Genomic DNA, 13,320 nt, shown 5'->3' with positions numbered 1-13,320 from the left:
TGTTTCCCTGTGTATTCCCATGCAAGAGGTCAAGTCATTGTTACACAATGATAACGTGGCTTCTCATCCTGTGTAGGGCACAGTCAGCTTGTAGCTACAACAAACATATGGCAAGCAGATATGTAATTCCTAAACAAATAATTCATTCACGATCACAGAACCACAAATGTCCTTATCAATCAATATTATATATTTTGTTCAACTGTTTTCTCTGTCAGTTGATTGTTAATTTGATTGACTATCTATCTATCTATCTATCTATCTATCTATCTATCTATCTATCTATCTATCTATCTATCTATCTATCTATCTATCTATCTATCTATCTATCTATCTATCTATCTATGTGAGGTTCTCGTGACAGAATGGGGTAATGATGCCACATGGCTGCGCAACAGTGCTGTAAACATTTCTACATCTCTCTCTTCTCCTCCTCCTCCTCTCACACTGTGTCATTCCTCCCACCTTGAGCTTCACGCGCATTGACTGATCGAGCACTCACTGGATGTGCTTGAGGGGAGAACAGCCTTCAAACATAGACGTGTATCACATTAAACCCGCACCTTTAATTTCATTTTGTAAAATAAAAAGTCGAGTTTTGTAGATGCAAATGTGAACGTGGTTTTTCACTTTTTTTGTGACATCGCGCTCATACTGAGTCAAATCTACACCCGCTGAGATTTTGCCCATCTTCTCCAGTGGGGACACGGACATGCGCAACAGTTTTTAACTAAAGACGCCTCAATACTCATTAACAAAGTTTCCAAGAAATTCACATGAGCGCCAGGAAAGGGACATATTTCCTCTTTGCGAATCCCGTTTCCTCAGAAAGATTGGAGCTCGAGGAATCATGCTGGCTTCTGTGGAGAGGGTCTAAAGTTTCGCTCCTTTAAGTTGGATGAGTCGGGTTGAGCTGTAAAATTAAACGTGTTTTCTCTGAGAAAACAGGAGTTTTGTTGCAGCATTCACGAGACACGGATTTGAATTTTCTGAGGAAGGCTAGGATTGCCGAGGGATTATGACACCAAATGACGACCTGATCTGTGGTAATATAATAATTGAACTAATTATTTATTTATTTTTACCGTTAAATTATGTTTTATATCAAAAGTGTGTTTTAAGATATTAGATTGAAGGATTAAAGTGTGCTACGCTGGTCTGTAGCACATACACTTGCATAACATTTAAGTTCAACGGGGTTTTATTTTTGTTTATTTTATATTTTTTCAGCTTTGCGTTTTAAGACGTGTAAAATGAAAATAGATAACGTTAGGCTAAACTTTTTTGTCCAGACCCCCTGTTCCAGTTTCATTCGTACGCGCTTCGTCCAGATGTCGTTGAACGACAGGATGCGTCATATGCAACATTACATAGCGTGGTCTACTCAATTATGAAAAATATAGGGCCACACTTTATTTTAAGGTCCAAGTCTCGTTATTATCAAACGATTAACTACGACTTTTTCCTCAATAAACGTATAGTGCGCTGCTTATTAATAGTAAGGTAGTTGTTAAGTTTGTGTTTTAGGTATGGTTTAGGGATGTAGAATATGGTCATGCAGAATATGTGCTTTATAAACACTAATATACAGCCAATAAGCAATTGTGAGAATTGGTATACTAAAGTGTTATCAAATATATTTGATACATGTACTCCTGAAAATATGTTTGTTTGTTTGTTTTTTTTCGTAGCAAAGCCACTAAAAGAACCATTTTGGGTTTCCCAAAGCACCTTTCATAGAACAGTTTATAAGAGAAGCATTTTTTTTCTTAGTGTGAAGAACCTTTCAATTATTGGAAGAATCTTTTCTAGGGCTGTGAATCTTTGGCAAGGCAGCGATTCGATTCGATTACGATTCATAGGTTTTCAATTCGATTCAAGAACGATTTTTGCAAATTTAGAACGATTCAATTTGATTCGATTCACAATTAAATTCGATTCGATTATAACGATTCGATTCTGCATTCTTTAAGTGCATTCATGGGATTATTTAAATGCTTCTACTAAATTCTTTAAATGCTTAGTCAGGGGGCAAATTACAGTTGCATTTATGGTTAGAGAACCATAGGTAAAAAAAAAAAAAAAAAAAAACTTTTGTCCATTGTTAAATGCTAGTTTAATGATGCAACATGGCATAGGTAAAGCCAAGTTTTTAAAAAAGAGCTTAAAGAGTATTATGTATAAGCTAACATTTTGTCACACAAGGGGCGTAGCCATAATTTCAGAAGTGACAGAAATGTCAAATACAATCATTTTATGTATGTAGCCTATACAGGCACGTGCATATATAGACATGAAAGGGGGCTTGAGCACCTGCCCTTTTTTATTCCTGGAGAGAAAGTGCCCTTTTTTCTGGGATGCTTTTTTTTATTTTTGAAAAATAATATATATTTCTGTTTGCACACAGCTTCCCTGTCAAACAAATATATTTATTGAAATATAGTATCAAATATCAGGTCAGGAGTTCTGAAGCGCTCCCTCTCCCTCTCCCCCAATTGTTAAACCCGATTGTATTGCTTCCGCTAAAGAAAATAGTCCGCTCCGTCTCTACGGTTAGAATCCTGTGAGTCCATAGCAACGCTCTGTTTTTCATGGCAACGGTCTGTTATACAGCGGTCTGTTGGTTATAACAGACCGCATTCTACATTGGAATTCAACCAAGCCATGTAATAAAATAAGTTAATAAAATAAGCATATCTCACCACCAGGTGATATGCTTTAGTTATTTTGTTTATCCTATTTACCTGCATTTCCCTGTCAATTAGATGCAAATGTGCGCACTAGTTGACGCCTAATTTGCATACAGAACGTCCCCAGTTATTGACTTAGGCCTACATCAAGAGTCTTTCCCCCTGAAATTTAGAAATCTAAATTGGTGAATTTAGAAGAAATCTACAGATGCAAACAGATGGAGGATACACTCTAAAAAATGTAGTAAATCTGAGTAACTGCATCTGGTACATTAATAAATAAAACTGAGTAGAAATAAGTTAACATTAAACTTTAAAAATAACAATTTATAAATTAACTATTTAAGTAATTTAACTTTTTTTATTTCCTCGAAACCTTTATAAAATAGTATTCCATACCACCACAAATACATACATGACATTGGCTTTTATTGAATTTTTACTCAATTATTTTGGTAAGTTTAATTTTAAATTGTTATATATTCTGATAACACCAAAATAATTAAAACGATGTAGTGCCTTGTGCAAAAATAAACAAATTATTAGTAAAACACGCCCCTCTGTTTGATGCAGTTATTTAGGTTATTCTAAATATGAAGAGTTCAGATGAAAAATCCTATAAGTGCCATCTGAAATTTCCTTCAATAATGATCATTTTTATCAAGCTTGTATGTTTATGTTCACTTATTTCACATTACTGGCAATGAAAATTACCTATTAACTGTCATTTAAGTTAAATTACTGAACTTAAATACGAGCTTGAAAAAAAAATTTCAGATGGCACTTAGAGGCTTTTGCATCTGAACTCTTCATATATACTTGAAACTAGTAGCATAGAAAATGCTTTCAAAACATGCACATTGTGGAATGCTTTCCTTTGCTGCTCTATAAACCTAGTGAATACTAAGGAGACCATGGTTTCTGTGAACTGATTATTTTGTAGACATCTTTTGAAAATGAAACAATTGCACGAGTTTGAGGAAGATAAAATTAATTAACTTACTTTTTTTTTAATTTATTTTTTTTTAAAAGGAAGTCAGAGTTGCGTTAATATATATATATATATATATATATATATATATACTTTTTTGTTAAAAAAAAAAAAAAAAACTAATTATGAGAAGTGCCCTTTATTTCACTTGAGCCCCTGCCCCTCAAAATGTCTGTGCACGTCCCTGAGCCTATATAATAATAATTATTATTATTATGTTATTTTTTTACAAGGAATTATCTTCTTTTTTAATTACTTTTAATTAGCTGTAATAAATCAAATACACTGCTGGACAATAATCAATCATTTGTAATCGATATTTTTTTCCTAATGGCAATTTTATGATTGTTTTATATACTAGGCTACATTTAATTAGCAATTATTTAAATTTTCTACACAGAATAAGGTAGAAAATATACTTTATAGTTTCTGTACTGTAATAATTGTCATCAATTATAATTTTTTTGTGTTTTTTTTTTTAGTTCCATCAGTTCATTCTGCTTTTATTCAGTTTAGCTGCAGATATAGCCTGGCACGTCTATGAGAGCGAGATCGCTTCTCTTTCAGTGTGAAAACGTCTTCATCTCTATTTAACTTTTCCTCTCCATCAGCGAATGATTCTGAGAGAAAACGCGCCAGATGTCTGTTTGCTAATGAAACAAACGCTACTTTCATGCATCTGATTATCAGATAAATCTCGCGCTCTTATTTCAAAGCCGTTGTTAATGCTGTGGTTAATTTTAAAAGTTTCCTTCATATATTCGGTTCATCCGCATTGTTTAAAAACATTTATCATTCAATGGATCTGTGCGTATGATTTAGACACTTACATTTCTGCTCCGTCCATGCAATAAACACAGCTGTCGACGGCTCCGGTAACTCCGTCGGTAAGATGCAGAGAGCCATTGACAAACTACAGAAAAGTAAAACTACTTCATGTTAGCATTACTGGCCACGAGTCCTATAGATCACACGTCAGCTGCGTCAGAGACGAACGGAGCGCGAGCGCAATCCTGTGACAGTCTCAGTCGGTAAACAGTGGAGCGCGTGAAGGACAGATAAGAGGCCCGATTCACGAACACTCTTCAAGGTCTCCATTAATTCGTGCGTGTAGTAATCTAATGTGTATACATTTTGAAAGCATTGAATCGCTATAGAAATCGCGATTCATTCGATTCTTAGCATTTTGAATCGATTACTGTCCAAGATCAGTGATTCATGATTCAAAAATCATGTTTCAAGATCGATGCATATGAATCGTCAGGGTTTTGTAATCGATGCATCAAGAAAACGAGTGAATCGTTACACCCCTAATCTTTTCCCACTACAGAACCTCTGCTTATTGTTGTAGCTGTTTTTAGTTGTACACAATTTTCTCTTTTCATTTCTAGTAAGTAACTTTGTGGATGATGGACATTTTCAGTTCTGCTGAAAGTATGTCTCAAGCGTGTCTCTGTCTTCGTGTTTTTCAGAGTCTTAGTCCTTCCCGTCCATTTTGAGAATGGAAGTGTTCCAGATTGGGCCGCTGAGGCTCGCTCTTCTAGTTCTGCTGAGCGGTGTGTCATTTGGAGTGGTTGAACTGGAGCCCCTCGCTCAAAACCAGCCTCAGTCTCTCAGTCCACATCCGCCTCAACAGAACATTACCCTGGCAGTCATCCTGCCTCTACACAACACTGAGTACCCCTGGGCATGGCCCCGAGTTGCCCCTGCCTTGCACTGGGCCCTGGACAAGGTGAACTCTGACCCCAACCTGCTGCCAGGCTACCATCTACAACTGGTCTTCAACAGCAGCGAAAACAAGGAAGGAGTGTGTTCAGATTCAGTGGCTCCTCTCGTGGCCGTGGACCTGAAGTTCTCATATAACCCCTGGGCTTTCATCGGGCCGGGATGTGACTACTCGTCCTCACCTGTGGCCCGTTTCACCACACATTGGGAGGTTCCGATGATCACAGGTGGGGCGAGAGCACTGGGTTTCAATTTGTACTCGTCTATCACCAACATCGGCCCAACGCACAAAAAGCTGGGCGAGTTTGTGGTCAGGATGCACCGGCATTTCGGGTGGCACAAACATGCCCTGCTCATGTTTAACGATAATAAGAACGACGACCGGCCGTGCTACTTTGCCGTGGAGGGGCTGTACACACAGATGCGAGAGGACAACATCACGGCAGATGACATGGTGTTTAATGAGGATGATGAACCCGTCCGTTATGAAGTGCTTCTCCGGGACATCAGCCAGAAAGCCCGTGGTAAGTGTAACATGCGATGGGGTGGGAAAACGATGGTAGGCCGATGTTAGATGTCACATTGTCCGACTGTCATTGGTTTGAAGAAGCTCATCTAATGTTTTCTGGATTGGACTTGTTACGTGTTGTCATTTATTGTGGCACCTTCCACTGAAAACAACTATGTTCACACAGTACAGTTGTCAATCCCATTTGGAATGATACACACCCTTGTGAAAAAGAAGTGTGCTTAATTTACTTTGAATCTTAAAAGTATGTTTTTATATTATTTATTTATTATAATATAGTATTATTGAAGTAAAAGGCCACTTAAAGAGAGTAAACTTTTTTATGCACTTTGTAGTAAAATCAAAATTAAAAGTTTATTTTAAAGTGCATTTAAAGTTTTAATACACCTTTGAAGAAGACTTATTTTGATGTGCTGACTAGCATACTAAAGCACATGTGAAGTACTCAATTATAATTGTAAATGTAGTGTGTTATTTGATATTAAATTGAATGTAAATGTACAAAATTGCTGCTTCATCATAACAAATGTGTTATTATAAAATATGTGATCAAAGAAGTAATCTAAAAATGCAAAAGAAGTATTATTATATTATATTTAAATATATACTTAAGACTTACTTCAGTGGGTCAATAACACTCTCAAGTTTATAAATGTACACGATAATAAATATTTATAACACAGTTGTGTCTAAATACATTACATTCGGTTTATTCTTTTAAAGTTATTTCCATAATAAGTACTGTTTTTAAAAGTATAATAAAGCGTTTTTTTTCACAAGGGTATGGTTGTGTTTGATTATGAAAGAAACTTGAATTATAATCAGACACAATACTTGAAATATAAAGTCACAGCTGATTTTTGAGAGCAAGTTGAGTTAATATGTGTATGAAAAGACCTGCTGTCGTCACATCATTGATATGCAGTACATGTTACATAAGTCTGGCTATATCACTCCTGCCTGTCACTAATGTGAGTGTTACAAACCTCTAAGGTTATGAAAAATGTAAAAAATATTGTGAGGCTTGGGTGTTTGGAAAGAGTTGGAACCAGTATTTGGAAATGCTTGGAACGGTTGAAAATAAGAATCAAATCCGTGAAGACAAGAAGTTTTGTTATTTGCTACAGGTATATGGTTTTCCTCCTCTGTGGTTATATGAATTATTCATGAGTAAGAGAAGAGGATTGTATCTGATGCCTGTCTGTGCAGACGTCATTTGATCCATTCTATTCACCCTTTAAATATACAGGACGATTTGAGTCACTCCTGGTATAAATATGGAATATGGTCTTAAACATTAGCTAAGTTTACAGTACAGACCAAAAGTTTGGACACACCTTCTCATTCAAAGAGTTTTCTTTATTTTAATAACTATGAAAATTGTAGATTCACACTGAAGGCATCAAAACTATGAATTAACACATGTGGAATTATATACATAACAAAAAAGTGTGAAACAACTGAAAATATGTCATATTGTAGGTTCTTCAAAGTAGCCACCTTTTGCTTTGATTACTGCTTTGCTCACTCTTGGCATTCTCTTGATGAGCTTCAAGAGGTAGTCACCTGAAATGGTCTTCCAACAGTCTTGAAGGAGTTCCCCGAGAGATACTTAGCACTTGTTGGACCTTTTGCCTTCAGTCTGCGGTCCAGCTCACCCCTAAACCATCTCGATTGGGTTCAGGTCCGGTGACTGTGGAGGCCAGGTCATCTGGCGCAGCACCCCATCACTCTCCTTCTTGGTCAAATAGCCCTTGATGCCTTCAGTGTGACTCTACAATTTTCATAGTCATGAAAATAAAGAAAACTCTTTGAATGAGAAGGTGTGTCCAAACTTTTGGTCTGTACTGTACATCCAACCAAATAATCTATTAGTAATGGGATTGAAAATACTTGATATAAACACCTTACTCAATTGATCTGAATAGAATTTCAATAGGACTGGATTCATTCAGATTGATGAAAATGAGGGCATGTAAACATAACCACTGACTCTATGAACGCAGCCGATTGGTTTAATTGTGAAAAATACAAGCTGTAGCATTTTTTTTTTATGTGGTTGGAATTATTGTACAGTTATGAAATTATAATAAACTAAAATTCATTGGATATTTCAGCGGTTGAATATGACAAATTCCAATTACAAAAGTACACCTGTTACATCCTATAACAATGTGTGCTTAGATAAGAAAAGAAGAAGAACGTTAAATTTGACTGCTAATGCAAATATTGACAGAAATGTGACTGACCGGTTTATAACGAGAGATTTATTACTCGGGTCTGTCTGTGAGCTGCCACTGGTCACGCACAGGTGAACAGAAACAGGAAGCAGAAGCCCCTCGAGCTCATCCGTGCCTGAGGCTGAGAAATGAGTTTAACTCTACCTCGTCCCCGTGCCCCTATTCCCAGGGTCTGACTGAAACAACAGAGCATTTCATAAAAGTTTACGGGTAATAAAATCCAGAGAATAGGAAAATTGGAGAGAGACAGAGATATACTGAAATGTCAAGAGGGGAAAGAGTGCAAACGGAATAATTTTGAGAAAATGACTGGCTCACTGTTGGCTTCACACACCAGGAGACATAAGAGTCAAGGTCGTCTCTTCTTCAGGGACAGAATAAAAAGAACTGGCAGACAGGTGGAGACTGATAGATGAGAGTTAAAGAGCTGGAAGAATAGATGAGTGTTTGTCCCCTCACTCTTATTCTGCTGTGTTTTGTAGTTAATGGAGCAAAATTGATCCATAAGCATTTTTAGTTATTGTTATTTTTTTTTTAAGCACATGCAGGACAAAGCAATATGAATAAGTGATGTGTACAGCAGTCTAAAGGTGGCACACACAATGCATCTGTAGGATCTGTTGCACATATTATCCTTCAAAAGGTGCATTTACACAACAAACAAACATACACTTGAACCTTCAGATAAGTGTCACAGCCAAGTGAATGGAGATGCACTTTACCACATCTTAAAGAAAACCACCAGCCATTGTTGTGTGTCATGACCTCTATGTTTAAAGGAAGTGTTGTTGTTTTTTAAATCATGATACGGGAAATATACGGAAGCCTGTTTCTGCCACTCAATACAAAATAAAGAAATAAAAAGATTTTAAACATTCAAAACTTATTTTGCACAATTATATCGGTGAATTGTGTTTTGGATTTGTTAAAAAAGATATGCTAATCTTTATCATAAACTGTAAATTGCTATATGTTAACGTTGCTTCAAAAAAATCTTGCTGATTTATTGCCTCAGAAAAATCTAGTTAAGGTTCCTGTACTTAGATTCAAGGTATATTCAAGTTTTCATAAATTGGATTTCAGTGTGAACTTGTGGTAACATTTACATATTAACAACATAATATTAACAATTGCTTTTATATATATATATATATATATATATATATATATATATATATATATTAGGGGTGTAACGGTACATGTATTCGTACCGAACCGTTTTGGTACAGGGCTTTCGGTATGGTGCACGTGTGTACCGAATGCAATATTTTGTGTGTGGAACATATACATTTTCATGTTTCCACACGAACATATTAAGTGGCGGAAGTCTCCGCGTTCAGCGCAAATCCCGCCCTGCAGCTGATTCTACAGTTTTCATTGGTCATGTCAATATGTCAATCACTGTACAGATTGCCCTACACCAACACTGATCTCTAAACCTACCCATCGTCACTGTAACCTAAACCAATGAAATCGACTGCAGGGCGGGATGTTCGCTGAAGTGGTTTGGAAAAAAAAAAAATCACACACCGCGGCTTTACAACAACATACACACGGCATGCTTTAGCCCAGCCTCTCGCTAGCTAGCGTGATGGCCAATGCAGACAAGCCCATAGACTGTTTGGACAAGCCGGAGCTTGAAGAGCCACCCATATCATTAAGGTCGCCTGTTTGGGAACAATTCAGTTTCCCAGTAAAATACGTCAACGGACAAAGACTAGTCGATAAGACAAAAGCAGTGTGCCGACATTGCTCAATAATGATCGGGTATGTTTCTGGCAACACTTCAAACTTGTTAACGCACCTGAACCGTGATTTTTGCGTACCGTTACACCCCTAATATATATTAGGGGTGTAATGGTACGCAAAAAATCACGGTTCGGTATGTACCTCGGTTTTAAAGTCACGGTTCGGTTCATTTTCGGTACAGTAAGGGAAAGAAATGCAAACATTAAACTGCAGGTTGTTTATTACTATAAACTTTTTTTAACAATTTGTTTGTTTACTTTTTAATAAAATATATATAAAATAAAAAAGTATAATAAATAAAATACTGCTGCAAAGTTCTCCACTAAATAAAATACTCTCAGTCTCAAACCAATATCATATAATAAAATATAATGAAAAATATAAATAAATAACTATGATTACAGTGCAGCATTACCAATCCCAGCTTGTAGAACTGCTCATATTCAAAAAATATATATAACTTTTCCAAAGTGTAAAGTGCAGCATGAACAGTTTCAGTTTTAAAACCTGCTCAGATTTCGTTATTGCGTTGGACTGATCGAAATTAAGGTCTGTTTAAATGCCGACGGGAGCTGCGTTTGAATCACAATTGCTTTTTTCCTAGTTGTAGTGATGTTCACACTCGCGTGATAACTTTTGAAAACCTTAGGCCGGTGACACACTGGCATATTGCACCTGTCAAACGTAGTCTATTTTGCCGTCAATACTGTTGACGGTGTCCTTTATCAGTAGGCTTTATAACCATTTCAAACAATGGGTATAATTCTTTCAACATTTGTTTCTATAACAATACACCATACTTTCACCCAAAACGATTAATTAAAAAGTTTAAATGGGTAAATACATATTTGTTATACTTAATTTTCTTTTCTGGCATAATTGTGAAAACACTAGACATTGGCATTGTTGTTTAAACTCTTGACATGCTTATTCTGTGGATTTTGAGCACGTTTTGTGTTAAATCACATTTATTGTCCATCAAAAGTGTGCTTTCACTTTAATTGAGCATGAGCAGCAAAGCAAGAATAGACCGGACACCGAAACCCCCGCTGCACTGCTTTTCACGCGACACTCCTGCTTGACGCTCACGCGCTGCTCACGCTTGCGGTGTGAAAGAGGGGTTAGAATCAGCTGCAGGGTGGGATTTGCGCTGAACGCGGAGACTTCCACCACTTAATATGTTCGTTTGGAAACACGAAAATGTACCTATGTTCTGAATACAAAATATTGCATTCGGTCATTCGGTACACACGTTTACCGTACCGAAAGCCCTGTACCGAAACGCTCCGGTACGAATACACGTACCGTTACACCCCTAATATATATATATATTTTGTGCATGTGAATTAAGTTTCAAATACAGTATGTGTGTGTGCATCATATATTTTGCATGAATTATTAATGATAATATGGGCTCCATATGGGAATTGTGATATTATCTCAATTATATCTTTATTTGTTGCAGTTCCAAGATTATAAATATCACAATTTTGATTTACCTCACAGTCCTGACTTTTTTCCTTTCTTGCCTTGAATTTGTTTTACCTTTTTTTCCCCTGAATTGTGAGTTTATATCTCGCAATTTCAACTTCTTTCTCTGATTTGTAGTTTTGTGCCACAGTTATCACTTTTTCCCTCTAAATTGTGGGTTTATAACACACAATTCAAAATGTTTAATGCAGTGCGACTTTACATCTTAACATATGTATCGCACTGCGAAATTCACACTGTGATATACTTTCAGATTTGTGTATTATGAGCTCATAATTTTGGGGGGGAAATACTTCTGAATTCATGTCATTTGAGAATTGTGAGATCTAAACTCACACACATAGGGCCTCATTCATGAAACATTCGTAAATATATGAGTCAATTCTGAAAAAATTGCGTGTAAATCAGACCTCCCCAAAAACTTTCCACCAGATTCACAAACGCTTGGTGTACATTTCTTTCATACCAACTCATATTTTGAAAATACAAACATTTTCATGGATTCGAAAGTTTCCATCAGAACAGCTTTACGAACTATTTACACAAAAATTCGTTCTGCTTGTGTTTCATGAATGAGGCCCATAGTATGTACTATTTAGGATGGGTAGTATTTGAAATTTGGATGCAATCTAAGACAAGTCCATAGCTGTGTTAATGTTACTCCAGACTGCATGTCTCGCCAAGTGCCAGTGGATTCAGCGAATGCTTCTCCTATCTTGCAGCATGTACCCGAGAAATAGCTGCAGTGTGTCTGAATGTTGACTCCCTATCTGTGTGAGTAATTGCTGTCTTTCCAGAGCGATAGCAGAGTGCAGAAAGAACTGTGAGTGTGAATGGTCTTTAGCTGGGGCGCTCTGTGCTCAGACGGTGTCTAAATCTTCTGCTCCTGTGCAGGCGATTAAATGAGGAGAGGATTGTTAGATGTCCACCAGAACATGGCATCTTTTAATAAGGCTCTCCATTCCTTGATCTCAAAGTCACACACACAAATGCATGTGAACATGCATTCGGACAATCACACTCACGTTTTCTGCGTTCAGCTGTTCATCTGTTGCATGTAGTATCATGAAAATATATGTAAGGATATGGTGACATACAGTATACGATATTCTGATTAAATACTAACACAAGTCTTACAAGTCTTAAATCAGTCATTTATTTTTTAAATGGTATTTATTTTTTTAGACTAATTAACTGTGAATAGGACATTCCTGCGACCTCACTCACATGTGCAATTACAGATGTTTAGCACAGTTCTGAAAATATATGCTCACTGTGCTCAAGATTTAGCAAAGATTGACAAGCAGTCACTGGTTTAAATAATGGAATCAGCCCAGAATCCCTTGTGACTTTTGTTCTTCTTGGCTGTGGTTTATGGTTTTATTTTGGCTTGTATGACTCCTGTTGCTTTTATTGACTTTGTCATCCTGCCATTTCTCTTTTTGAGCATGCAGTTTGCAATTTTGAGCATCAATTTGCAGGCATAGCTGACACAGAGGTGGGGGGTGCATTTGAGAAGGATACTTGTAAATGTCCTGCGGCTTTGTCCTCATCCACTTAAAACTAATACTGGTGTTACGGCTACACAGAGATTGTTTGACTTTTATAGAGTGATTTTAAATCAATTCATGATGTTCTCTGTGCGTGCATATACGTATAGACGTAAATACACACCTACTTCATTCGTTTTATAACAACACAGTAATAAGCTGCATTATTTTCTTAAATAGCAATTTTTTTTACTTCAAACTTATATATTTTAAAACAGTTTCAGAGTGATGATCCAAACTGATGTTAAAATTAATAATAATTAAAATAATACTTATTTAAAACAGTGTTAATTTTAACAGTACATTTTGATTTAGTTTTAGTCAGTCTTTAGACTAAAATTCCATTTAGTTTTAG

At 36.4% G+C, this 13,320-nt stretch overlaps 1 protein-coding gene across 1 annotated transcript in view; it reads left to right on the top strand.

Moving 5' to 3' along the window:
• Window positions 1–485: 485 nt before the first annotated feature.
• The window catches only part of npr1a (natriuretic peptide receptor 1a), a 165,611-nt gene continuing 152,776 nt past the window's right edge, over window positions 486–13,320 (top strand). The window contains exons 1-2 of the mRNA XM_059556721.1: window positions 486–1,046; window positions 5,154–5,930. Coding sequence (XP_059412704.1) covers window positions 5,183–5,930 — 748 coding nt within the window. The 5' untranslated portion in view covers window positions 486–1,046; window positions 5,154–5,182. The remainder of the gene's footprint in view (window positions 1,047–5,153; window positions 5,931–13,320) is intronic.

Source organism: Carassius carassius, chromosome 8 (assembly GCF_963082965.1).
Source record: "Carassius carassius chromosome 8, fCarCar2.1, whole genome shotgun sequence".
Taxonomy (NCBI): Eukaryota; Metazoa; Chordata; class Actinopteri; order Cypriniformes; family Cyprinidae; genus Carassius; species Carassius carassius.
This window is presented reverse-complemented; position numbering and strand designations above follow the sequence as displayed.